Genomic DNA, 26,783 nt, shown 5'->3' with positions numbered 1-26,783 from the left:
ATGAGTGAATAAAAAAAATGGTAAGGAAATCAATGTTGTGTTAATATAGTTAATGTTTTGTTTAAATTATTTTTATTTTTTATAAATAATTATGAGAAGTGCCCTTTTTTCCACTTGAGCCCCTGCCCCCGAAAATATCTTTTTCGTCCTTGCATTGAAGTCTCGGTTCTACAGCTTAAAACAGTGTTTCAGACAGAGGGCCAGAGACAGGGTGGAAAATTATTATATGCCTAAATTATGACTGTTTGGTGCAAAACAAACTTACTAACTGGACCTCAGGGAAGATGTGTATGTATATATATATATATATATATATAAAAAACTAGTTAAACTAAATTTAATACTAATATTGATGCTTGCTTTAGCAACTAACCACCACAAATTATTGTTAATCCATCTTTGTAAAAATGAAAAAGACTGCTAAATTTCAGACCAATTATCGAGGTCATGCACACTTCCTGTGTGATTGATTGTACTTGCGGTGTCAAATGGGATATAGGGCATGAATGGTGTCACAAACACAAAGGAAGTCAGACAATCATATAAAACGGATTAAGGAAGAATAAGAAAAAAACTACAGGCACTTTATATATTGCTTGATAAAGCTTTAATAAATCTGTAATAACAGTTTCCAGCTGTGGATTACGCATTCTGCATCATGAATACGGTTCAACAATCATCTACAAAATATCAACACAAGATTGAAAAACTAAAAGTTTGTCCACCCATACTTCCGCATTGGTGAGAAAAAAAAAAAAATTACAACTTGGATAAATTAAACTAACTTCATAAATAATCTGTACATATTTTTAAATTAAAATCTTTTTGTTTACTCTTCGTAACAGCACATAAAATAGAAGTGGTGGATCACAACTAGACTTTTTTTCCCTCTACTGTGCCCAGTGATCATATGGTAAACATGTCTTAGTAGATTCTCTGCGCCATTTTGATTGTTTGGATCATTTAAACTAGAGTGAAAATGTTAGAGCATATGACACTTATATTGGCTATGTCTCAAAACCTAGTGTGCCGTCTACCTAGACAGCAATTCTGGGCATCATGGGTGCATGTCCAAGTGCTCAAATCCCGTTCAAACACACCAATATTGCCACTAAAACTCAGCTCACTTGGTTTTGAAACACACCCATTTTGTTTCAACGCACGCTTTGAAATTGGCACACAGTGCTGTTCATATAGACTTCGTGAAATCTGCAGACTGTTTTGTTAACTAGTGGGACACCATTTAGTTTGTGTATGAATAAAGGGTGTTGACAAAAGCAGCTTCTGGTACTCCGATTGGCATGTTCAAAACAGCCACAAGTGTTCTCATGATCACATGACACCATACAGATCACCGGTCTTTGCTAAAACATGTTAATATATATATTGATAAACATACAATTGTACATGTATGGTAAAAAAAAAAAAAAATTATAAAAAAAAAAAAAAGTCCAGCTCCCCACAAAACATCACTATAATACAATCCATTCAGGACTGACATATCAAAAAAAGGCAATAAACATATTTCTGAAAAGACACACTCGGTCGCATTCACACACAGCCACACAGAAAGGGGAAAGTCTAAACAGAAAAATGTACAGTGCATTAGACTTTTCATAAATGAGGTGAATTTACAAGTTATTTATAGACAATATTTCACAAACATAAAACCAGCACATATGGTTTGAAAGTCAGAGGAACTAGGATAGTTGCAGAAAATGCAAGCCTTCCCCTTTCCTAACCAAAACGCTAGCCTATTGATTCTATTGAGGCGTTTGAAGTGTTACAGATAGACAATGAAAATATCATGTTAGTCACACATTAACATAATGGAACATTTCATTTTTCCAATGTTGCTGAGTCACATCACAATTGCGTTGTTAATAAAACACATAAGTGAACCAATTTATTTGTAAAGGCTTCATAAATACCAATTTTTACGTAAACCAACGCATTCATTTAAATGCAACAATTTCTGCAAGAATGTCTTTGCGAACAAAATCTGAAAAGTACTTGGTTTAGCAAAAAAAATGTGGTTTACCGAATAAAACCTTCAGTTCAATGCAATAGTTGACGCAAGGATAGTTTTGCGAACAATGTTCAAAAATGTGTTTTGCATTTCATGAATGAGGCACACTGTTTACAGTAAGTACAAAACATGAAATGTTTATTAAAACGAAATCTAGACATAGAGGGGGGAATCTCATGAAACTTGTCAATTTCCAGGTCATATTCATCCCAAAATTTAAAAAATAGAAAATTAAGCCCATTTTAGGATCAATTACTTTTTTTTTTTTTACATTGTGACGGATAATATTTTCATGACAATCAAGCACTTTTCTGGTCAAATTCTCATTCGGATTATTAAATTATATAAACTATATATTATTATTAGCAGTATTCATGTATAAGTAGTATTTGTTGTACTGTGCCAATTTATGTAAAAAAAAAAACAAATATTCAGAATGGCAAAAAATAAATACTTAAGAAAATAATGTCTAAATGCAAAAATAAATCATAATTTTTTTATTTTATTTTTATAAATAATATATATATATATATATATATATATATATATATAATAAAATATTTATTATGAAAAATATAATTTTATATTCCTTTAGATGGGGTAAAATGTGACCTGGAAATGCTTGCGTACAATTCGCCCAGAAATGGGTTTTGGAAGCAAATATTTGTTTTCACAGTCTGAACATGGTATTTCTCCTACAACTTAAACGGTCTCATTATTGCAAATGTATTAATTCCCAACTTTTAATACTTCAATCGCCATGTTACGGTCAACTGGCATAAATTTCCTGGCCTCATGCACAAAACAGTTTATTTCCAATAGTCAGCCCAAGATTTCACCAAAACAAATTAATTCGAATTAGAAATGACAAAACCAATACTTCTTAAAGGATTGAGAATTTGGCATTGGGCTAAAACAGTTTTATTACTCTGAAAAGTGACATTTAAATGGCAGCTGATGGAATACATCAAGGCACATGCGCTTGGCTCATGCCAATACGTTTGCCCTGAATCACACACTAATGTTTGTGAGTTCTAGTGAATGAGTAGATTATGTCTAAAACAATACTGCCAGTGTTGACATGGGTACTTCACAATGAAAACAATGAAATCACAAACACACAAAGACAAGCGAGTTTCAAAGATTGAGGACACGGCAGGGCGAGTGTTTTCTCAACCATAGCTTTCGACAGTGCTCGACATAAACTAGCAGTTCTTCAAGATACAACTGCAGAAGGAAAAAAGGGGAAAGATGACAGAGAAGTATGTAAATTGTTTCTGAATTTTGTTTGACTCTTTGCAACGTTAAAGGAATAGTTCACCAAAAAATGAAAATTCTGTCTTCGTTTACTCACATCATTCCACACCTGTATGACTTTCTTCCATGGAAAACAAAACTGGAACAACAGGGTGAGTAAATGATAAGAGAATTTTCATTTTTGGGTCAAACCATTTCTTTAAATGCGTTTGCATAATAGTTGAGGAATTAGAAAAGCCTAAAAAAGCGCCACGCGGTCCTATTGAGATTTTGTTTTTACATGAATCAGACTGTAAACCTGTTGGTATACATCTGACGATAATTAAATAATTGTGGGCGTGAAATCATGCCGAATTGTGTAAACTCAAACTGAGTGTATATAAACAAAGCTCTCAAGCTCTTGCCTCACAACATTGGAATCAGTTTAATTGAAATGCAATTGGATGAAATGTTTGGACAATTTAGTAGAATTCATCGCAATTCTATCTAGTAAAAAGTCAAAACATTTGCAGGAAAATACTTCTCTGGCGAACAACGGCGCAGGGGGGAAATGCCCAATGTGTGTTTAGCACACCCTGGTCCTGGAACGAGTGTGACTAGTGCATTTACACAAGATAATGAAGCAAGAGTAAAGCCTAACAAGTAAAGGTCAAACCCATTGTGTTTGTTTGAAGATGCTAAAATTATAATAATAAAAGCGGTTACTCTTCAAATGGCACTACATTTGCAAATATTGTGTTGAGGATAACTTAGGCTGAACCTTCATTCCTCATGTTTGAATACTGTAGGGTGGATGCAGAGTTCTCAAGCATTTTGCAAACGTAGCAATGTTTCAAAGAAAGTTCAAAGGTAACTGTACACAAACCACGGTTCAAAGTGTATAACCTCACCCTCTATAGAAAATATTGCTCTGCCTAGTAAACATAAAATGGACCTGAATGGATCAGTTGAGCATTCAGAAGTCCACACATTTATAAAATATGGCAAGAGTGCTACACGTCAAGAGCAACACTGTGATAAGCATGTGAGCAATTCATACTCTAGTACCATTTAGAATGCTTCACTCATTCGTCTTAAAGGAATAGAGCATTCAAAAATGAAAATCCTCAATCCAAACCTATACCCATTTCTTTCTTCTGTGGAAGACAAAAGAGAAATTGATGAACGTACTGGCCGCTGTTTTCCATGGAAGTACAATGAATGCAGACTGGAGGTCTCAAGCTTCAAAAAGGATGCAAAAGCACTGAAAAGTGGTGCATATGACTCGTGCGCTAGATTCCAAGTCTTCTGAAGTTATATTATAGGTTTGTGTGATTAACAGGACAAAATAAAGTCATGAATAACTTCTAACAGCATACTAGAGGGTGAAGATTAACTTGAGAACTGCTGCAATCCATTAAAGTTGAACTCGAGAAAAGGATTGGTCGTGAACGAATCGGTCCGACAGGTTTTGTGAACCGGATCAACCAATGTATTGGAAAAAACTGATACTTAAAAAGGATGATTTCCTCAAGAATAGGACTCGTGAACACGCCAAGGAGAGCCATGATATTTAACTTCTGCATATGACTTCAGAAGACATGGAATATTGCAGATATGGGCCACTTTTATGGCGTTTTTTTTGTTGTTGTTGGTTTTAAAGCTTCAATCCCAATTCTTCATCACTGCATGAAATAGAGCAACTAGTACATTATTCAAAATGTCTCATTTTGTATTCCACAGAAGATATAAAGTCATACAGGTTTGGAATGACAAGATTTTTGGGTGAATTTTTGTGTTATTACTAGCATTAAAAGTCGTACCATTGATATACACAAATGATAAAATGGATATGCTGTTGTTCATCACCACTAGATATGTTGCCAGGACATTTAAAAATAAAAAAATAAATAACCTAAAATTGATGCGTTTTCATTCGGAATCTGATGTCCCGTCAAAGTGCCGCCACATTACCAGACATCATTTCCTCATTTCTCTTCTCCACTTCAACATTTTGGCTCATCTAGAATTCAAGGTCATCGCATGAAAAAAAGCATCAAGAACATAAAATTATCTATTGAAGCTACCAAAAGTCACGGATAAAAAAACTATCAGAATTTGGAACAAAAGTTGCAGTTTGTTTGTCCATCTGCTGCTTCTCGCAGTTCAGTTCTTTTTTGCCACCAGCGCATAGTCCATGGCACTTGGCGCGCTTTAAACATCCAAGATTTCCTCTGCTGTACCTCCGCAGCGCAATCTGTAGCGACCCGCCCTCCAGCTGATGGTGGGGTCCCAAAGAGCGGACAAGAAAATCTGAATTGTCATGGACTCCCTGATGAACCAGGCCACAGCGTAGTCCAGCTTGGAAAAGGATGGAGGGCCGCCCTTTGAGAGTTCAGAAAAAGAGGACAAGAATAACTTATAAATCCTTGATGAATAAAGACATTTAAGATAAAACGGCAACGAAGAACGACTTTTGTTTGGTAAACTTTTGCACATTATAAAGGTCCCGATATACTTCCTACAAAATCGATGAATGGGTGTGACGTCATTTAGAACATATCGGGCCAAAAGATGGTGCTTTTGCACTAGTTTTTGGTTCATAACTCTCCAGCTTCCAGTTCAGTCAGTTAAGATCAGTCAGCATGAACACACCGGAGTGCTGTTGTTAGCGAGCTGGTGCAAATTTATCTGAACAATCGTTTGAGTATAAAAATTTTCAAGACATGCAATTTGTTTTCGGTTTAATTAGTCTTCAAAAAGGAATCCAATCATCTCAAATACTAATGTGCCGATTCACTTACAATTTCGATTACAAGCACTTTTTCTTTGGAATTAACATGCAATGATGAATTCTGCACAACAAGACCAGGAACGCGTATCAAGACAGTAATAGTAAATTTTGTTTCATGTTGAATATAAAACAGATTTTAAGCAATCAAACCGAAACTTAACAAAAGTCTGGAATCTTTAGGGTTTCAAATTCTTACCTGTACTCCTCTGAGCTGAATGTAGTCAGAAATGAACCAGGCCAGGCAATGGCACAGGAAAAACACCATGATGTCCCAGCGGAACACATGATGGGCAGCCCAGCCAATGATCAGGCTGGCCACAAAGCACTCTGAGATGGGCTCTATGACAGTGGCTGGCAACATGTTGATTCTCAGTTTGGACCATCTATAGAGAACAATATTAGATGTTTACCAAAATGCAATGTTTGTACACCAGGTTAGTGATTTTGGACACCACAAAACAGAAAATGGTTTTATCAAAAGCTAATTTTAGCATATGAAAAATGAATAAACATTTATGTTAATTCAGTAAATCCATCAAAATATTCAAGACATTTGATCTCAGGACAGGATGGTCACAATGGATCAACAACTGAAAAGTTTATGTTTCTGAACACAAGAATGGAGCGCGTCGGTCATATAGTTCGGTTTGACGCGAACACTTAACGTCTGCCTAGTCAAACGCTAGCCTGTAAAAGCATACTTAATTTGACTGTGCACGCATACATAGGCGGTTGGCGCATGCATGCTATGACTGCTATTACAGACTGGACTGTTCATCTTCAAGAGATTAAGACCCATAAACATTGTCTTTCGAGTCTGAGGGAATGTAGATATACAAATGAATGCATCTCCTGAACTCCTCACAAACGCACTCTTGATGTGCAGATCCACATTCGTCTCCTGTTGTTAAGCGCCGATTACATCACCATCTTAAACTTCTTTGTGAAAGCAACAGCTCAATTGCGAGTACTGCCACCTTGTGGACTCACTAATTAGTGCAAGTAATTCCAGGCAGACGCATATACTGAGTGTTCGTGCGCGGTTAGAAAAATCAGGCCGCACTCTTTCAGTGCTCAATGCGGATCACGAAATTTGCATCATGGGTCCTGTGTGCAGATGCCTAGCGTTTGACTGAAGTATACTTTAGGCTTAAGAACGCATTAGATTGGGGTCTGGTAAACCCAAAGCCAGTCTAATTATACAGGGCTTGTTTAAGAACTTTATTTCCATCTTGTTGATTTAGAATACATTTTGTTATATATATATAATAAAAAAAAAATACAAAAAAAAGGGAATGCAACTGCAACACTGACAAAAAATAGCAAGCAACTGCAAACAAAACCCACAGATGCAATCTCAGCACTATTGTAGAGGTTCCATCACCACACATAAAAAGCTGATTGAACAACCGCCGTACCTGATCATGCGTGACTGGAACTGTGCAATAGAGTATGAGCCCGAATTCTGCATGGCTACTTGCGTTGCCATGGAAAATTTCCATCCTCTGCAAGAGAAACACCACATCATTGCATGCACATATAAAGACAGAACAGTTTAAGAGTTGGTCAAACAAAACCATGAGGGTGAGTAAAAGACAACCACTTTCATTTCTGAATGAACTTTCTTTAATACAAGAGAATACTACTGATTCCACAGGCCATTTATTAAATTCTAAACAAAAAGTAGGCACCATTAACCAAAATTATGACATGACAGAATTTGTTATTAGCATTCTGTACTGATATATAAAGTGGCAAACTGTTTAAGAATTTCTGGCAAACCTGTCTGCGATGGCTTTGGCCATGAAGTAATCTTCAGCGATGTACTGCGCGAACGTAATCAGCCCACCAGCCTGGTCCAGGATATCCTTCCTCATGAGACAGGACATCCCTGTGACACACTTGATCCCCATTACATTGGCTGAGATGTAGGAACGAGGATGGGATGTTCCAAAATATACCTGAAGAATTTCACATTAAACAATTGTAACTCTTTATATATACACACTCTAGGATTTGAATCACTAAGAATTGCTTTGACCTTCAAGAGTATTGCATATGGAAGAATTATTTGGTAGGGCTGTCACTTTAATGATTAATGTACTATAAATAATTTCTATATAATAACTTCATTAATAATTGCATATATTTGGCACAAGTACTTTAAACCCCTACAGCTCAAAGACAGTACCATATGGTGTTCCATTTCAGTTTGAGAGTTTTTACTAGCAACAAAGCCACAACTCAGCAGTTTAATTGAAGTGTGACAGGACTGAACGCAGCCCTAACATACATAATACACCATTACTGTAAGCAGTGACATCCCTGTTTGCTATTAAACTAATGAAACTACATTTATCCTACAGTAAAGTCCAGACAGACAGCTTCAACAGTGTTCCCACAAAGAATTCAGAAGGTCAATACTGAAGGCTCCTGACCTGCTCCAATGTGGCGGCAAATCCTTGTCTGTCAGCCACATATGGTAGGCCATGAACCAGCCCCACCTTCTCGGTCATCTGATTAGCCATATCAGTCAGAGACTCTGGCTTCACTGTTGAACAATAGCCCATGATTAAGACTGATAGTTATGTTTAAATGCACTTTAAAAGTTTGGATTCTGTCTAATATAGCATTAAATAACATTTTAGACAAATGATTGTTTTAGTCTGATTGATGTCGCACCAGTAACCTTGGGAAGTCAGACAAACAGAGCTAGATAATGCGATCATCGTACTAAAACAGGCAATCTACTAAGATGTTTTTTGCATTGTGACATTACTGTTAAAAGAATTAACATTGTTCATTGACAACTACCAAAAAAATCAGCTTATTTATAAATATTTTGTATTGTATAGATTATTTAATGAGATTCTCAGCCCAAGAAACTGCTGAAAAACAAAACGTTGATTAATTCATAATTTATCCTCGTTGCAGAGATCTGAATTCTAATACGGTTGGTTTAGCTTTCCATGACACTGAACAAATGTACATAATTTCTGATGAAGTCATCTGATCCACGAAAGCTAACGTGTTTTTAGCCAGATAGCACATTATGTGCTGTGTACGCATTGTGCTTTGTGTGGATTATCTAATGATCTATGCATCTGATTACATGGGTGTGGGCTCGGTTAAACAGGAATCACTCATGGTAATGCTATGCAATATTTTGTGTTCTGTTTATTTTTCATGAAGTTATATGCTTATAAGCAACACCTGTTTACATGTAACGTGTATGTCAAAGACATACTTAGCCGTTACTTTCTGTATATTTGTCTGCGAGTAAAACAAATAGGCTTGTTTTATTCGACTCTGACAGCTTTCCAACAACAGATGACACATGGCTGTTTGATCAGTTTGATGTTTTTTACAAATTACAATAAAATGTCCAGTGCAAAATTAATAAATTATCAAAACGCAACAATGCTGCTGATGATTTTGATTTTGATAATCATTTTTTCCTTGGCAGACTGATCTGAGCATAGAAGGTTAAACCTAATCGGTTAAAGATTATGAATGTAAACACACACATTTAAGCACATTTTACTAGCCAATTCTCATTACCACGATTTTTACTATTCTTAATGGTGATTCAAATTTGACTGCATTACAGAAAACAAATACAGAAATTTAAATAAAATCTAAAAAGGTAATACAACAAATTGTATGATGATGTATAGACTAAATAGCCTATTTTTTTTTCACATTACATTCAAGATAACTTTTTTCATACCTCAATGAGCGAGGGAAAGTATGTTTTATTGTTTTTAAAATAATGTAAAAAATGAAACATTTCACAAAACACCTTATGGTATTTAAAACGGGCTTAAAATTTTTGTTTTTTTATGTTGGGGTAATGTGACCCATATTATTTGTTGGCCGGTTTCAAAAGATTTACCTTAAAAAAAAGCTAATTTTTCAATGCCAAAAAGTCTTATAAGGTATAATTCACCCAAACATTTTTAATTTGCTGATTATTTACTCTAAGAAAGAAACTCTGATTTACCTCGGATGGCCTGAGTGTAAATAATCAGCAAATTCTAATTTTTTGGGTGAACTATACCTTTAAATTCAATATTTAATGAAACATTACAAAAATATATTTTGTGTTTTTATCCATTTAAAAAGTGGACTATTCTGGTTGGCAAACTTACCCCGAATGCCACTGTCACAGATCCAGATGAGTTCGTACTTTGCCCCTTCATAAGCTGGCATGAGGTTATTTATTTTGGGATTGATGCCCACTTTCTTACCCCCTGAAAGAAAAGACAAAGCAACATTCCCTTGCATAAACATATCAACATTACTTCACACACAGATGTAAACAAGACAAAATTAAGCTTTTAACCATTTAATCAAACAATTGAAGATCTTTTTTGAAAAGGCCACAATATAAAGATATTAAAATGCCTCAGAGCACTAATGCACTCCACACAACGTGATGTTTTACTGTGTGATTGGCTGTTAATGGCAAGTGGGCTAAATTACTTTGAGATGTTTTAACCAATAAAACCTCCAATAACATTCAGTGTTTTCTAACACAGCTTCAGTTTTATTCAAGGCAGTGTATGACATCTCCAAGCCAGCCTATCTCCCCTGACTGTGTGCGGTTACAGAATAACTGAAAGCAATGGGGCATGACAGCAACGGATAACAGGACCCTTGAGAATCACCAGCTAAAGTCACCAGCTGGTCCTAATGAGCAAGAATCAATATCCACTCAAAGGGTTACATTTGCATATACACAGCTGAGTTGCGGTACACATGCGGGTTGCCTTATTCCCCTTAAGGAACTCCCCTGAGGTTCGGTCTTTTCCCTGCATGCGTTTAAAAAAATAAATAAAAAAATGAATCCATGAAGGAAAAGAGATGAGGCTGCCTGATTAGTTTTGGCTTTAAGTTACAATTAAAAAAAATTATATAAAAGATAAAATAAGAGATTGTCAGCTACTTACCTATAAATAACCTGGCGTCAACATTGGGATATTTGCCCAGAAGCTTTTTACAAACATCAATGGCTGGGTCATCGTGGTCTTGGACACACAGCAGAATTTCATACTGTAAAACAAAAAAATATATAAAATGAACGGTCCATTTGTTGGAAAGAATAGATGGAAACAATAACGGCATAATGATACAGTCACGGAGATAAATATAAGTGGTTCGTACAAACTGGTGCTTTACAAAACCACCAATCAATAGAGTGCAACAGTCTGGATCTGGAAGAAAAAAATCCCATTTGTTTTTTCAATAGGGGATTTTTTTTAATGATACCATATAAAACTTTAAAAGACAGAGCTAAGTTGAGCTCTGAGGATGCTAATCAATGGTGTATGATTGGTTGAAGACATCAGTCCTGTTTATTTCAACTTCATAAAAGAAAATCCTGTTTAATAGCAGAATTCTCAAAGAACTACTCTACCAACAACCGCATGCAGAGAACCACCAATCAGTCGCAGCAAACAAACTGCACCAAAAGAGCTCAGAAGCTCTGATAACTGTGAATAACACAATCGAGTCTCCATGCACCCTCAAACATTTGTATAGATCTAAATATTTTGCAATAAACTTAAATATATGGTTTCTATTCTTAACAGTTTTATAATTTTTTGCTTTCGAATGAAAGTTTGTAAATGTTGTGATTGACCTCAGATCTGGTCGATTTTGTAATTGGCTTGAAACGCTTTAAAAGAAAGCGTTTGTTTCCCAGTGGAAAAAAAATTATGGGAAAAATACTTCCGGAACAAAAGCAGCTAAAAAAGTGGGTGGGCACTGTAGTGCTCAATTACACCGTAGCTACAATAAACGCACTATTTACAACAAACACATTTACATGCGTGGAACGACTAATTTTCACCCACTTCGAGTGTTGCAACAAAGAACAAGTACAGAGAGTCTTCTTTGCGATTACCAAATCTATAGAGCGCTCGAACTTTAGCGGGATACCTTATCTTTTGAAGTGTATTTTAAGGTTTATGGACTGGCCCCATTCTCTTCCATTGTAAATGCCTTACTGTAACCACGATTTTGGCTTGTTTATTTCAGAAACAAGGGACAAGTCAAAATAATTTGTGGTAATCAACATTGTGCCACAACTGTTTTCGATTGAGCTGAACTTATATTGAACCTGGAAAATCACTTTAATCAAGCTTTGGGAACAGCCGTCTGGAGTGTGCCTATGATGCTGCCAACATAGGCAGCTCACTAGGTTTTGAAACTGAGTAGGTTACGGTTTATACTGCATTGCAAATAGCATCTGCCAAAAATAAAATGCATACAAAAGAGTGGAATAATGCCCTTTAAAGAATCAGAAATCACAAAGCTGCCAGTTTGCGCTGAAATAGTCACTCGATTCTCTAGATTTTCTTGTCCTCGAAGGGTCTCGATGTTTCCGAGCTGACAACACTTCCAGCATTCTATTAACTGTACCGGCAAAGAAAGGGAGAGAAGCCACAAAACAAATCGAAGGCTTTCAGGACAGAAGGTTTTAGGTATTGAGCTCTAGCTTGCATTTGCACTAGGGCCAAAGTAAGACACACCTCCCCCCTCTAGTCACCTCATAACACTCCACAGCGACCTTGTTGCCATGACTATGACACTGGACCTGGGACTGGACAGACAAAGGGTCTTTTCTGTGTGTCCAGAGATGTGGATATGTGGCATTCCCCCCTGAGCGGGTAATAATGCGGTGCTGAATGAGTGGGTGGCTTTTATTCAATTATTTATAAAAGGCGTCTGGGAACAGCCCATCAAACTGAAATCCAGTGTAAGAGATCAGGAGAGGTTCTGATGATCTGTGCGGTGTTCAGGCATGCCACCTGTTTTAAGCTGAATGAGGGAGCTAGATAGATTTGTACATTGGGTTGTGACCCAGTTGTACAGATACAAATAATGAATACCAGCGTTTGAGAGATGAGAACTGGAAACCACTGGGAAATCCAACCATGCAATATCTCATGTTGAAAAAGGAACCAAGTATTTGTGTTTAAGGATGTGGGGGAAGTACTGGTACTTCAGGACCAAGTCAATACTAAAAAACAAAAAAAGTAACCAGAGTCATTCCACCACAGAAACCTATTAAACAAAATAGAGCATTTGTGCTCTGTGGTGGCAATTTTATAACTTTCAGAAAAAATAACATGCTACATCTGCTAGGCATGCAAATGCACTTTTGGAAATTGTTACCAGACAAATAAGTGAAAGAAACACACACATATATAACCTCATGTATCCTCGCATCCACATGCGTGGATGTTGTATTTTGGCTATGTATAATTTCATTTAAACCAACTGATCTCAGTTCAGCAGACTCGGTGCATCGAAAGTTTAACCCATTAATGACAGCGCAGAGTCATGTGAGAAAACAACATGGTGCCGATGTTTGTCTTTGGGAGAACTAAACTTTTGGATGAAACTAAAGACTAATCTCTTGACTCAAATGGATTTCAATGTAAAAACTGAGTGATTTATCGCAAAACGGCACACTGTTAAACACAATAATCACGTACATGGACTACAGGCTCATTTTCATTTAAAATATCCAATATTCACTGTGCATCATCAGACTGTGAATCAATGAGTCCATCTCAAAGCTGAAATATTTTGCTTTGAGAGGCTTTATAAAGAGTTGGGATGAAAATAAGGTGCATTTCAAACTGTTCCGATTCTGACAGACAGACTGCACACTGGAAGTCATTCACTAAAAAGGGAGCAAGGGAGGATCCTATAGCCTCTATGCAGCTAAGTGCATTCACTCCTCACATCCGGTCAAACGTTCAGTTTCATGCTGACGATGATGTTTGGACCACTCAATAGGTTTGTCAGAAATGTTTTACATGGTTGGCAGTGATTGGATGGATGATGCAACATATGTTGCCATTGATTTTTAGGAAACCTATTTGCTCTAAAAAAGGTTCACTGATACTGGTATGGACTACTTGAAAATCTGGTAATGTGACAACCAATGAATAGGTTTCCTTATTCTCAATTCAATCAATGGTGGTAGACGAGAAATACCAAGACCTTCTACAGCCAATTTCCTGGCCTGACTACCACTGTCTGGTTTTGTTCCCTGAAAAATCCCCAGAGCTAATGTCCCTCCCGGCATTATTAATTTAGAGATCTCAGTGTCTATTCCAGGAAAGCTCATTGGAAAAAGAACATTGTTTTTACCTTCTCTCAAAGGAAGCTGAAGCTCAGTTGATGCCAAAAGGGAGTGGACTGTTTGGGCAAACATACCAGGTAACAGTATAGGTGTATCTTTTCACAGAACTCAGTATACAAACATTAAACTAGACAAACCACCATGACATAGTTAGTGCTACGATCACACCTCAAAATAAAATCATTTATTCTACCATTAATGAGCCATCTTTGCCTTTACATGTAGGAGAAAGTCTCAGCAATTACTTTAAAAGCAGTTAAAAGGGCATTAATCATATGGAACTTCAAAAATAGAGAAATCTTTAAAACTGATAGTAAAGGCTAGTGTATTCAGACGGAGTAGGCAATCATCCTTAACTCGGTTTTTGGTTGTTGATAAACCCAGTTTAGTGTAACCTGAAGTTCAATCAGAGATTGAATAAATAAATAAATAAATTATTATTTATTTAACTGTTAATGGCAGCGGATATATGGGGTAATATATGGGAAGGAATTGGGGGTGGGAGTAAATAAGTTATACTTCTTTCCACTCCCTTTCGAGCAACTATTATTATAAGTGTAAATAATATGTGTGTATATATTTATATCTATGTATATGGGAGATAAGCTGTGCTAGGTTATTTTTATTTTTTTATTTGTGTGTGTGTGTGTTAATATATATGTATATATTATTTTATTTTATTTTGCTCGAAATAAACTTCAATCAATCAAATTAACCAAAAAACTAGAGCTTACTGGAAATTAGTTCTAACACAAAAACAAATAATAATAAGTTTAAAATGAGTTACACATTTACCACGTCACTTATAATTATAGTCAAATTGTGGGCGTGATCTCAAGTTTACACTCTTAAGAGAAAATTATTCTAAATTTGATAAAATGAAAATAAAGCAAGAAAGAACAAAAACGATTTGAACGCATACCACAACAATCTCATAACAGCTGAACACGTGGCCCCCACAGATCCTCATCACATTCCACAGAGTTGAGAGTCACGTCATTCCTGGAAGCCTGTGGTCATTGGCACGCTCACTGATATCCAATTAAGATTGTCACTTTGCTTTGGTTGCATTTAGTCCCCTAAAGCAACACTTGGAGTGGAGCCTTACTGACAAATATTTTTATGCTTATATTATTTGGTAGACGTTTGTAAATTTTAACGACACGTGACGCTTTATTTAATTTCATCTGTAATTATTAAAAATTATTGGTCTTATGTAAACATTCACTAAATGGAAGTTTTTTTCCTTGCAACACATCTTTTGTCAGTGTCTCACGCCATGAGCTTTGGCGTTTAGACGTTGGGTAAAGTTAAAAATAAGTTCAATAGCACATCGAATCAATGTCGGTTTGAAACAGACCAATCAGGATGTGGGATAAGTATAAGCAAATATAAACACACATATTCAACGTAACTTAATAATATTTACATTTCATGGAAATAGATCTCATGACACTTCAATAAATGTGCTAGAAAAACATACTAGCATATTACAAGCAGTGTTGGATTATCCATTGCAAGTTTACACACAACTTTTCTGATTACTTCATTGGACAAAATAAATCCCATTACTAGTTACTCAAGCTACTTTCTAAAACACTTTCACAGAAACAGTTGTTCCACTAACCAAATTCAAAATAATGTCTATTCTTCCTCCTCATTGTACACCCTTCAACTGTCACAGAAATACAGACAGATGTACATATGAATTCATATTTTACATGTATTTAGGCATACAATACATTCAGGCTATAATCTTATGTAGTAATATGTTAATAAGGAAAAAGCTAATTATCGATCCTGCAGTAGTGTAAATATCGATTCATTTGCAAAAAATTAAGAATAATCATTCAATAAATATTATTTAACTGAATATTTCAAAATATTATCCAATACACAACTTAAATTTGAATGCAAGCTGTAGGGTTTCCAAACATTTGACCAGTGGATTTCCATCTCCTTTCCAGTTTAATAGACAAGGATTTGTTTAGATATAACATTTGAAACCTTTATAGTACAATCTTGTACTAAATAAGAGAGGAGCACAAGTATTCCTTCATATTTCTAGTTTGTCCATAAATTATTTTGTGGTGTTAAAAAAAAAAAAAAATATTGCTATGACATTTACATTTATGCATTTGGCAGACGCTTTTATCCAAAGTGACTTAGTGCACTTATTAAAGGGACAATCCCCCCCAGAGCAACCTGGAGTTAAGTGCCTTGCTCAAGGACACAATGGTGGTGGCTGTGGGGATCGAACCAGCAACCTTCTGATTAACAGTTCTGTGCTTAGACCACTACGCCACCACCACTCCATTTAGCTACGTAATGTGATGGAGGTACTTGAACTTTGTCAAAGATAAGAAAAGGTGCGAGCTGTGAAAAGTTTGTGAACCGCTGTACTAGAGATTAGCACATAGTTGACATGTTCTGAAAGATACAATCATTCCAGCTCATCAGATGCCATCTATAGAAATGTTCAAAATGCTTAACTTTTAGAGAAGTGGTTCTCAACCTGGGGACCGGGACCCACTGGCCCACCATGCCCAAGCACACTTCCAAGAGGGCCATGAGTTGACTTAATCGAAGCCTTTGTGGTTTGATAAATCACGATTTCATTTTTATTTCGATTAATCCTTCAGCTCTACTTGATACTACTGCCTTTGTTTCGTAGAATGAAAAAAATTGTTCAAAAGCATCTTTTTTACAGTAACACACACACAAAAAAATGACTGTTACTGTAATGAGAATCATCACTTAATTTTTTTTATAGTAAAAAAAGTAAACTTTCTGGACTTGTTACGGTAATGAGAACTGGGGGTTATAATGTGGTCACAATAATGTTTTTTTAATGTAGCGGTGGTGCTTTAAAGAGAATACATCTAAAATACTGAAGTTTACACTAAAATCTTCTTGTAAAACTGAATCAGCTGGGTTTAACCAAATTTTGGAATATCGAATAACAAATGCTGGATAAAAGCGCCAAGACGCAAATACAATTTACAAAATAACAAACGTATATGCTCGCTTAAAAGTGGATTTATATTTTATTTGATTAGAAGACATGTGCATAAACTTTGCATTTACTAATTCATGTAACAAAAATAAAAATCCAACAAAAGTACAACACATTAATATCATGTCGAGTAAAGCACTAGTCAACCATCATGACCCATTCCTAGTGCGTAAACAAATAATAATAATAAAAAAAAGTTGTATCATGACGACCACAAATTGATAATATTGTATCGACAAGTTTCTATAGAATCTCACCCCTACTATACAGCAGTGCTCCTAAACACAACCCAACACGAGGAGTCACTATCAATCCATCAGTCAGGAGGAACCAAAATCTGGTATGCACCGCCAGCTGCCTGATGAGTGGAAAACAGAGCAGAATGTCCCACATGCAGAGCTACACGTATGAATGCATTGTTGCAGAAATAATGCACCACGTCAACTCCATCAATTCAAACACTGAGCTCCCAAATACCTCAAATGAAGCACACAGACACTGAAGGTTTATTCCCCTCCATCAATACTACAGCCTGCATTAGGACATGTTTTAACGAGCATTAATGCTATCAACTTTAAGCTCTATGGAATAGATCATTCAGTAGATAAAATCAGCCTTTAAAATCTAATTAAGAGAATATTCCAGGTTCAACATAAATTAAGCTCAATTAACAGAATTTGTGGCATAAAGTTGATTACGACAAAAATAATTGACCCTAAAAACAAAAAGCAATTTTTGCAGTCATTTTATTATAAATGGGGCCAATCTATAAATGTTAAATGCACACCAATTAAAAAGAGCCACAAGACGCAAACAATATGCATTTAACATGAATTTAGCGTAATAAAATCTATGTAAATTTCTATCAACAAAACCCTATTGGATATACACCATTTACACAGATTAGGTCAGTAAGCAATCATATTACACTAAAATAAAAGTTAACACTGGCGGCCAGAAGTTTGGAATAATGTACAGATTTTGCGGTTTCTGAAGGAAATTGGCACTTCAATTCACCAAAGTGACATTTAACTGATCACAAAGTATAGTCAAGACATTACAGATGTAGCCTATATTAAAAAAAAAACAGCACCATCACTATTTGAAAGTCTTTTTTTTTTTATAAAAATCTAGACAGACACCATTTCCAGCAGCCATCACTCCAACAGCTTATCCTTGAGTAATCATTCCAAATTGCTGATTTAGTTCTAGAAAATCACTTGCCATTACATCAAACACGGTTGAAAGCTATATTGTTCATTAAATGAAGCTTAACATTGTCTTTGTGTTGTTTTTGAGTTGCCACAGTATACAATAGACTGGCATGTCTTAAGGTCAATATTAGGTCAAAAGAAACCGCTTTCTCTAGAAACTCAGTCATTCATTGTTTTGAGGAATGAAGACTATATACACAATGCTTGAATTTGCCAAAAAAAAAAAAAAAAAAAACACCTGAAGATTTCATACAAATAAGAAAATATTTTTCACAGAGCCATGATACCTGGAAAAGCTTATTAGAAAAGCATCAGTGATTTATCCAAAGCTTGGTGCTCAAGTTAGGAAGCAAAATAGAAACACTGCAATTAGACCGTGCTGGTGCTCGGCAACAAAGATAAGTATGTATTCTCAGGGCACACACACCCTGCGTATTTCCATCAGGTCCCCGGCAACCACTTCATTACTGCTCAACACAGACGCCTCATTTAGCAAACCCAGAATGACTGAATAAACTTGATGTCAAGAACATCTTCGGGTTTCATTTCAATGCAAAAAATCAAATGTAAAAAAAAATAAATAATAGGACCGTTTATAGGACCATTATGATTTTTTTTTCTGCATTGTTTTCAGGACAATTAAGCACACCCTCCACCCCCACGTTTCATTACCGTAAAGCAATAAAGAAAAAAGATCCTATGATTTTAACATTGCTAGTATTTGTTGTACTTCCTTTAATATATGCAGATTTAAAATGTAAAAGCAATGTTAGTCATTTGTTTATAAGTGTTGGACAAGATGCTAAATTTTATTTTTTTTTTATTACAAAATGAACAATTACTATAGAATTGTAATTGGATTACTGACATAGATTAATTAATTTCATTTAAAATATCCAATATTCACTGTGCATCATCAGACTGTGAATCAATGAGTCAATAAATCACATTATTAATTACTTGTTACTTTCTAAAACACTTTTCACAGAAAAGCTTTTGGTTTTCCATACGTTAATAATGGGATTCATGTTTTAAATGTATTCTACTTATAGTATTACTTTAGAAATATTTATATCCCAAGTAATTAACTTAATTGAAAGTCAATAATGGTATTTTGTCATTATAGGATTACAAGAAATAAAAATGTAATGCACTACACTACTTTTTTAACATTGATTAACATGTCACCCAGATGTATTTTCACTTTTAGTGATGTTAATGCCTTGCAGTGATCTCAGGGACAGGCTTGGGACACACATTTGCCAGGCAAATGAAAGCATGTATTCAAATATTTTTTACAACACTGTAAGAGTAAAAAGGAGGAAAACTACTCCTTTCACTCACATTAAACTTCATAGAATTTACCATGAAATGGGCTGCCTGAGAATATATGTATTCTTTCCATAGAATAGGAGTTACTGCCTCTGCTTAGCGATGTTAAATACCATGTAAACAACGTGCGGTCATGTTCTAGTTTTCATAAAAGGCAAAGTAGGGGTTCTTCAGAATGTTTTGATGGAGAGTATGATGTCATCAATTGCTTTCTCCATGTTAGTGGCTTCCTAAAGTTTTAAACCAAACCAGCATCATTGTCTGATTATGGCCAAAGCCAACAGAAAGTTTCAGTTATAGTCGAGTAAAGAATACAAACCAAGCTGCGCATAACACATACATTATGGTAATACAGGAAAAACAACAGGAGCGTGTAATGGATAAATGCACTATTCAAACATGTGGCCTTGCATGTGTAGTAATTATATCATCTACATCGTCAGTTCAGTCGACATTTCACCAACACTTGGTGGGAACACAACATTGCTCTTTCCATAAACATATTGAGGGTTTAAGTACATTTCTCCCCCTCCCACTTCATAGACACCACTGGATCAACAGGAAATCAAAAAAATGTACCACTTGACAATTGCACGCACGCACGGATATGATATATGCCATGCAAAGTAAACAAATTTAAACTGGTAGAGTGACAGGATGTCTGTAAGAATTGATTGGTGAAAATTGGAAACTTCCAAAAAACAAAGTTCAAATATAAAGCAAAAGGTGTGGTTAGAAACAACCACATAAAGGCAGGTTGGACTATAGAATGAGACTTCATGCTTATTGTCTGTGACATTGATATTTCTGATAAAAACAGCAAGTATAGTCCGAATACCTTGGGATAGTCCAGCTCGAAGAATGTCTCCAGGTTGTTTATTAGATTGGGGTCCACACCCTTGAGGGGCTTCAGCAGCGAGACTCCAGCCAGTTTACTGTACGGCAGCTTGTCTGTGGTTTTCTTGTTGAGATGCAGACGGCTGCAAAGCAAGAGAGAAAGAAATCAGCTTTAAAAAGATGACAATGACAGTGATTCCAACATCTTAAATAACAGACTACAACATCTGTGCTGTAAGCAGGAAACTGCATTTCAATCTTTGCAAATTTCAAGGTGGGGTTTTCTGGGACCCTCTGGCAAACATCATGAAGCTGGTATTATAGCCCCTTTTGGCAGTTACTTATGAAAATTAATTTCATAGTTGCATACTGTAAAGGACCGCCTTTAGCTCTGATTACGGCGTGTATTTGTCGTATGACGATGGACCTTAATGTTTACTTAATTTACAAATTTTGTTGGCACACAAATAACTAATATTGGCATTATATTCATTTTGTTTAGCCAGAGGGGAACTGGTCCCCACAGTGAGCCTGGATTCTCTCAAGGTTATTTTCTCCATTAACCAACATCTTGTGGTGTTTTGTGTTCCTTGCCACACGAGGAGTGTTGTGAAAAGCACTATAAAAATTAAAAATGACAACTTTTTCCAATTAGTCTCACTAGCAAGTGGCTCTCTTGTGGCCACACAGCAGTTTAGTCCTAATCCTGCAAGTTCTTGTCGCATTGTGCATATGGAAATGCTCTAAAATTCACTATTAAAACATAGCCGTGAGTTCTACTGTCAATTTTTTGGCGATTTATTGATCTCCGATCAGTCTGTTGGACAGTAGGGATGTAACGATATTGACGATATCGCGCTATCGCGGTGGTAAACGTGTCTCGATATCGTCGTGGTTGGGTTACAATATTAAAAGGACAGGTGTCCGTCAAAAAGCAAGAGGATTAAACACAGTCCCGCGGAACAAATCATTGTTAACTACATAGACCATGATCCTTTGCGCTGCGTCGTCACAACAACCGTTGTTAAGCCAATAGGATTGCACGCTACACGCTGTCCACACAAGCTCACAGCAAGCCAGCAGGGCCGACAGCGATACTTGTAAGGATGAAAACAACAACCCCGAAGTTGAGATTGTGCCAGCCCCTGCAGCTTTTAAATCAGATGTCTGGAAACATTTTGGTTTCGATCGTGTCAAAAAACGCAAAAGGAGAGGTGGTGGTGGACAGACAATGGACTATTTTGATCTTTCTGATGAAAAACGTGAACATAAGCTAAATGATAGGTCAGTGTTTTTTAAAAGGCTTTTTGACTGACTATTTTATTTAAGTTTAAGTCATGTTCCTAAATACCAGTTTTAAAAGGCTGCTTTTATTTGCGTTACGCATAAACCTGACTTAACTTGATCTTTGTTTGCACTTAAAGGGAATTCCCTATTGTTTACAATTGTTCTAGTTGCTTCTTAACTTGAACATTGCACAGAAGAATCAGTTATGCAACCAAATATTACTATACAGAATATTGATGTTCCTGACTACAACTTGCACTTTAAAAGCACTATGTGATCAGCGTTTTATGTTGTCATGATCCATAAATACAACAATACATTGCCTGTTGACTGGCAAAAGCAGAATAAATCTCAGTATTTTTTCGCTATTATCATCACAAACACTATCGTGAGCTATTTAACAATACCGTGAGCTTTTCCACAATATCGCAATAAATATCGTACCGTGAGGTCAATATCGAAATTGTATCGTACCGTGAGATTTTGATATCGTTACATCCCTATTGGACAGTTCTTAGCCCAATTACAGTGATTTCAGTAAGCTAGTTAGTGGTTTTCTTAGCTTGATGCAGTACAATAATTTGGCACACATCTTCTGACATTGTTGTTTAAACATATTATTCACTGCAATAATGGTCAATCATAGGCTCTTAAGTAGCTGCTTATTTAAATCCAAATGGCGACCATTGTTTTTTTTTTTGGCCGGGCAGTGTGGTAAGATCTGTAGCTTCTCTCTTTGCATTCATGAAAGCACAAAAGGACATCTTTATTTTCATATTTTACATACTGTACATTACAGTTGCAATCTTTGTCCTTCATGCATGAAAGTGATCATTATCAGTTGCCATTGTATGAAAAACTCTACCACCCCTGGAGTCGCAAGTTCGAATCCAGGGCATGCTGATTGACTCCAGCCAGGACTCCTAAACAACCAAATTGGCCCAGTTGCTAGGGAGGGTAGAGTCACATGGGGTAACCTCTTCACATGGGGTCTCTATAATCAGTGGTTCTCTCTCAGTGGGGCACGTGGAGAGTTGTGCGTGGATGCCGTGGAGAATGGCGTGGGCCTCCACACGCGCCTAGTCTCCGCGGTAACATGCTCAACAAGCCATGTGAAAAGATGCGCGGATTGATGGTCTCAGACGTGGAGGCAACTGAGATTCTTTCTCTGCCACACGGAGTGAGGCGAGTCACTCTGACACCACAAGGACTTGGAGCCTATAGACCCATTACAGTTAAGCCTTGGGCAATTACGAAACGCCAAAAAGAACTAAGCTTCTGTCGAAAGAGTCTCTCTGGCAAAAATGTGGGGAACAACTTCAAGAAATCAACAGGATTCCACACAGCAAGGTGTTTTGAATACAAGTCACTATTTGCAAGCAATTATTTGCAATCATCAGTAACCAAATTAAAGCTTACACCCAGCAGTGAGATGGCCTGTTCAATACACCTGTATGTGAACACCTACAAAGACAGCTGAATATAAGCTCTAGCTGTATGGACTAGTGTGAATCTGGACACCTCTTTAAGCAGACAAGAAATCAACTCAAAGTGATGTGGTATTGTTCAGCTCATTTCTCAGAATGAAAGCCAACCAAAAAAACTGTACATGTATGCAATCCAAGTCTATTTCTCTGCATTATACATGATAAATTGGACATCTAGGCATGAGAGAGGTCGTAGGCCAAAATACTTTACAGTTTTAATTTGCAATTAAAACATTTTGAATAGGGCTGGTGATTTAATGTGTTAATTCAGTGCGATTAATTTGACAAAAAAAAAATAAATACGCGATAAATTTAACGCAATTAATCACACCATAATAAGGAAGATTCCTGAGAAATGCAAGCTTGTAATACCACACGTTTACTCCAGAGGGCAGTAAGTGAAATTTCAGCTGTATGAGCAATGCACAGTTTATACAGTGAAGAAAACAACCCACAACACAGACATGCGTTACGTTCAAAACACTTGAAGGAGCGCAAATGCGAACAAAGGGATCTCAAGATGTGTTTAAAGATGGAGTATTAAACTATATTTAACATGAAACAGTAACCTAAAACATTTTATGTTTATGACGCAACACACCCAAGACGCTACATAAGCATGTCTGACGCAGGTGTAGATTGACGGGCTCTTAAACAAGCCCTCATAATAAATCTTGAACTGATTAACAAATTCACTTGTGTAATGGATTGCTGTGAACTGTGTGTCAATGATTGACTTATGATCAATAATATGGTAGTAAACAATACATTGTATGTTAAAGCTGCTTTTTGTATTGTCTTATCAATGATGAACTCTGCTGCCACAAGAATGTAATGCATTTTAATTATCTGAATATTTTTTATTTATATATAAAAATTAAATCGATTGACAGCCCTAATTTTGAACAAATGTGATGGACTGTTTGTTCACAGTGTATCTGGCTGCTGATAATTCATCTTCTATGCGATGCATGTTTGCAATAGAGCAACTGATCCAACTGGTTTTGTTTCAAGTTACTGCAGTTTCACTCTGAGAATATTTCTCGTTACACACTGATTAAAGTTCACAGTGCTCAAAGTGTAATGTGCCATTATATTTATTGTATTTTACACTCCCAATGGTTTGGGTTTATGATTATGATGGCTATAACTGGATTGAACACAGCTATGAAAACATTAGCACCTCTCTTGACCAGTTTCATGACATAAATCATAACAGGTCATTCCTAGATGGCAGTGCCATCCAAAAATTTTGTTTTCTGATTATAAAAGTCAGTCATCTGGGTTTAGAATGAAATGAGGACAAGTTAATGATTAATTTGAATTTCTGGGTGAACTATTCCTTTGACTGTGTCAGTGCTTATATTGGCCTTTTTTATTGCAGAGCAATTCCAGCACACTCTGGCTTTCTGGAACTCCACTTGTGCACTTCCTATATCCTTTTTCCTGTTTAAGGGTTCTGGAGTCTTTCCTAACACACATGCCAACACTCAACAGAACAAGCGGAGAGGCTTCCAAGAAAGTCACATCCATTAAAAGTTAGAGCACACGCACGCACACACACACCAGCAGCAATATTGTTCCTAGAGTATCTGGCAACCCGTTTGACAATTATGACAAAAACAATTACAAACAGTGCATGTTTGCTCCTCAGAGATATGTTTGTCCATCTTGACTGCTAAAACATCACTATTGAAACAGGGCCATATGACAAATAAATAATAAAAATGACACAAGTTTGCAATAATGTACAGATTTTGCTCTTATGGAAAGAAATTGGTACTTTAATTCACCTGATCACAATGTATAGTCAGGACATTAATAATGTGAAAAATAATCCTCCATGTGCAGCAATGACAGCTTTGCAGACCCCTGGCATTCTAGCGGTCAGTTTGTCCAGATACTCTGGTGATATTTCACCCCACACTTCCTGTAACACTTGTCATATATGTGGCTGTCTTGGGCACTTCTCATGCACCTTACAGTCTAGCGGTTCCCACAAAATCTCAGTGGGGTTTAGATCCATAACACTCTTTTCCAATGATCTGTTGTCCAATGTCTGCGTTTCTTTGCCCAATCTAACCTTTTTCTTTTTCTGTTTCAAAAGTGGCATTTTCTTTGCAATTCTTCCCATAAGTCCTGCACCCCTGAGTCTACTCTTTACTGTTGTACATGAAACTGGTGTTTAGCGGGTAGAATTCAATGAAGCTGTCAGCTGAGGACATGAGTCATCCATTTCTCAAACTAGAGACTCTGATGTACTGATCCTCGTTTAGTTGAACATCTGGCCTTCCACATCTCTTTCCGTCCTTGTTAGTGCTAGTTGTCTTTGAAGACTGTAGTGTACACCTTTGTATGAAATCATCTGTTTTTTGGCAATTTAAAGCATTGGATTGTCTTCATTCCTCAAAACAATGACTGACCAGTTACTAAAGAAAGTGGTTTCTTTTCTGCCATTTTTGACCTCAAGACCTCAGTCTATTACATACTGTGGCAACTCAAAAAGAAACACAAAAACAAACACGAAAGACAATGTTAAGCTTAATTTAATGAACCAAACCGCTTTCAACTGTGTTTGATATAAATGGCAAGTGATTTTCTGGTACCGAATTAGCAATTTAGCATGATTACTCAAGGATAAGGTGTTGAAGTGATGGTTGCTGGAAATGGGGCTTGTCTAGATTTGATTAAAAATGACTTCTCAAAATAGTGATGGTGCTGTATTTTTACATCAGTAATATCCTGACTATACTTTGGAGATTGGTACTTTAATTCACCAAAGTTGCATTCAACACATTACAAATTTCCTTTAATTGATTTGACACCTATTGGTAAAAATGCATTCAAACTGCAGCTCTCCATTTGTCAGTTGCTAAGGTACTCCGTGTCATGAAAAACTAACTAGCCTTGACCAAGTTTACATGCACATTCAAGGGTTTTCGCAGCAAATGCTGTTCTGAAACGTCATGTAAACAAGAACGTCAATATCCTTATGCCATTTAAGTGAAAGTGGTTGAACACACCCAGGTTTCTCCTGGAAAATGTGGCTTAAGCCCACAATACACTAAGATTTCTACAGTCCTTTTAAGACTGTTGCTCTTCAGAGTGTATGATATAATGCATTGATATCGCCATGGCACACTGTACAATACACAGTAGCCGACTGTGGTCCCAACGTACCGATCAGTGAACATGACTCGCGTAACGGGAGTGTCACGGAATAGAAGCGAAACGGCGAGAACAACAATGATTTACACAACCACTTAAAAGCGCATTGGGAATTCCAAATTGGAGAGAAAAGGGAAGAAAATAAACATTCATCTGTGAAATATTACTAAAGAAAATGTCTCTTATTCACGTGAGTGTAATGTGTTTACTCATCTTTGCTCA

At 36.4% G+C, this 26,783-nt stretch overlaps 1 protein-coding gene across 1 annotated transcript in view; it reads right to left on the bottom strand.

Moving 5' to 3' along the window:
* Positions 1-596: 596 nt before the first annotated feature.
* The window catches only part of LOC127637067 (ceramide glucosyltransferase), a 29,664-nt gene continuing 3,477 nt past the window's right edge, over positions 597-26,783 (bottom strand). The window contains exons 2-9 of the mRNA XM_052117925.1: positions 20,621-20,762; positions 11,012-11,114; positions 10,211-10,312; positions 8,498-8,610; positions 7,842-8,020; positions 7,478-7,564; positions 6,256-6,442; positions 597-5,650 (exon numbers count right to left, since the gene is read on the bottom strand). Of these exons, the coding sequence (XP_051973885.1) occupies positions 5,480-5,650; positions 6,256-6,442; positions 7,478-7,564; positions 7,842-8,020; positions 8,498-8,610; positions 10,211-10,312; positions 11,012-11,114; positions 20,621-20,762 (1,084 nt within the window). The 3' untranslated portion in view covers positions 597-5,479. The remainder of the gene's footprint in view (positions 5,651-6,255; positions 6,443-7,477; positions 7,565-7,841; positions 8,021-8,497; positions 8,611-10,210; positions 10,313-11,011; positions 11,115-20,620; positions 20,763-26,783) is intronic.

The sequence above is a fragment of the Xyrauchen texanus genome, chromosome 44 (assembly GCF_025860055.1).
Source record: "Xyrauchen texanus isolate HMW12.3.18 chromosome 44, RBS_HiC_50CHRs, whole genome shotgun sequence".
NCBI classification, from domain to species: Eukaryota; Metazoa; Chordata; class Actinopteri; order Cypriniformes; family Catostomidae; genus Xyrauchen; species Xyrauchen texanus.
The sequence above is the reverse complement of the archived record's forward strand: the minus strand, read 5'-3'. Positions and strand labels throughout refer to the sequence as shown.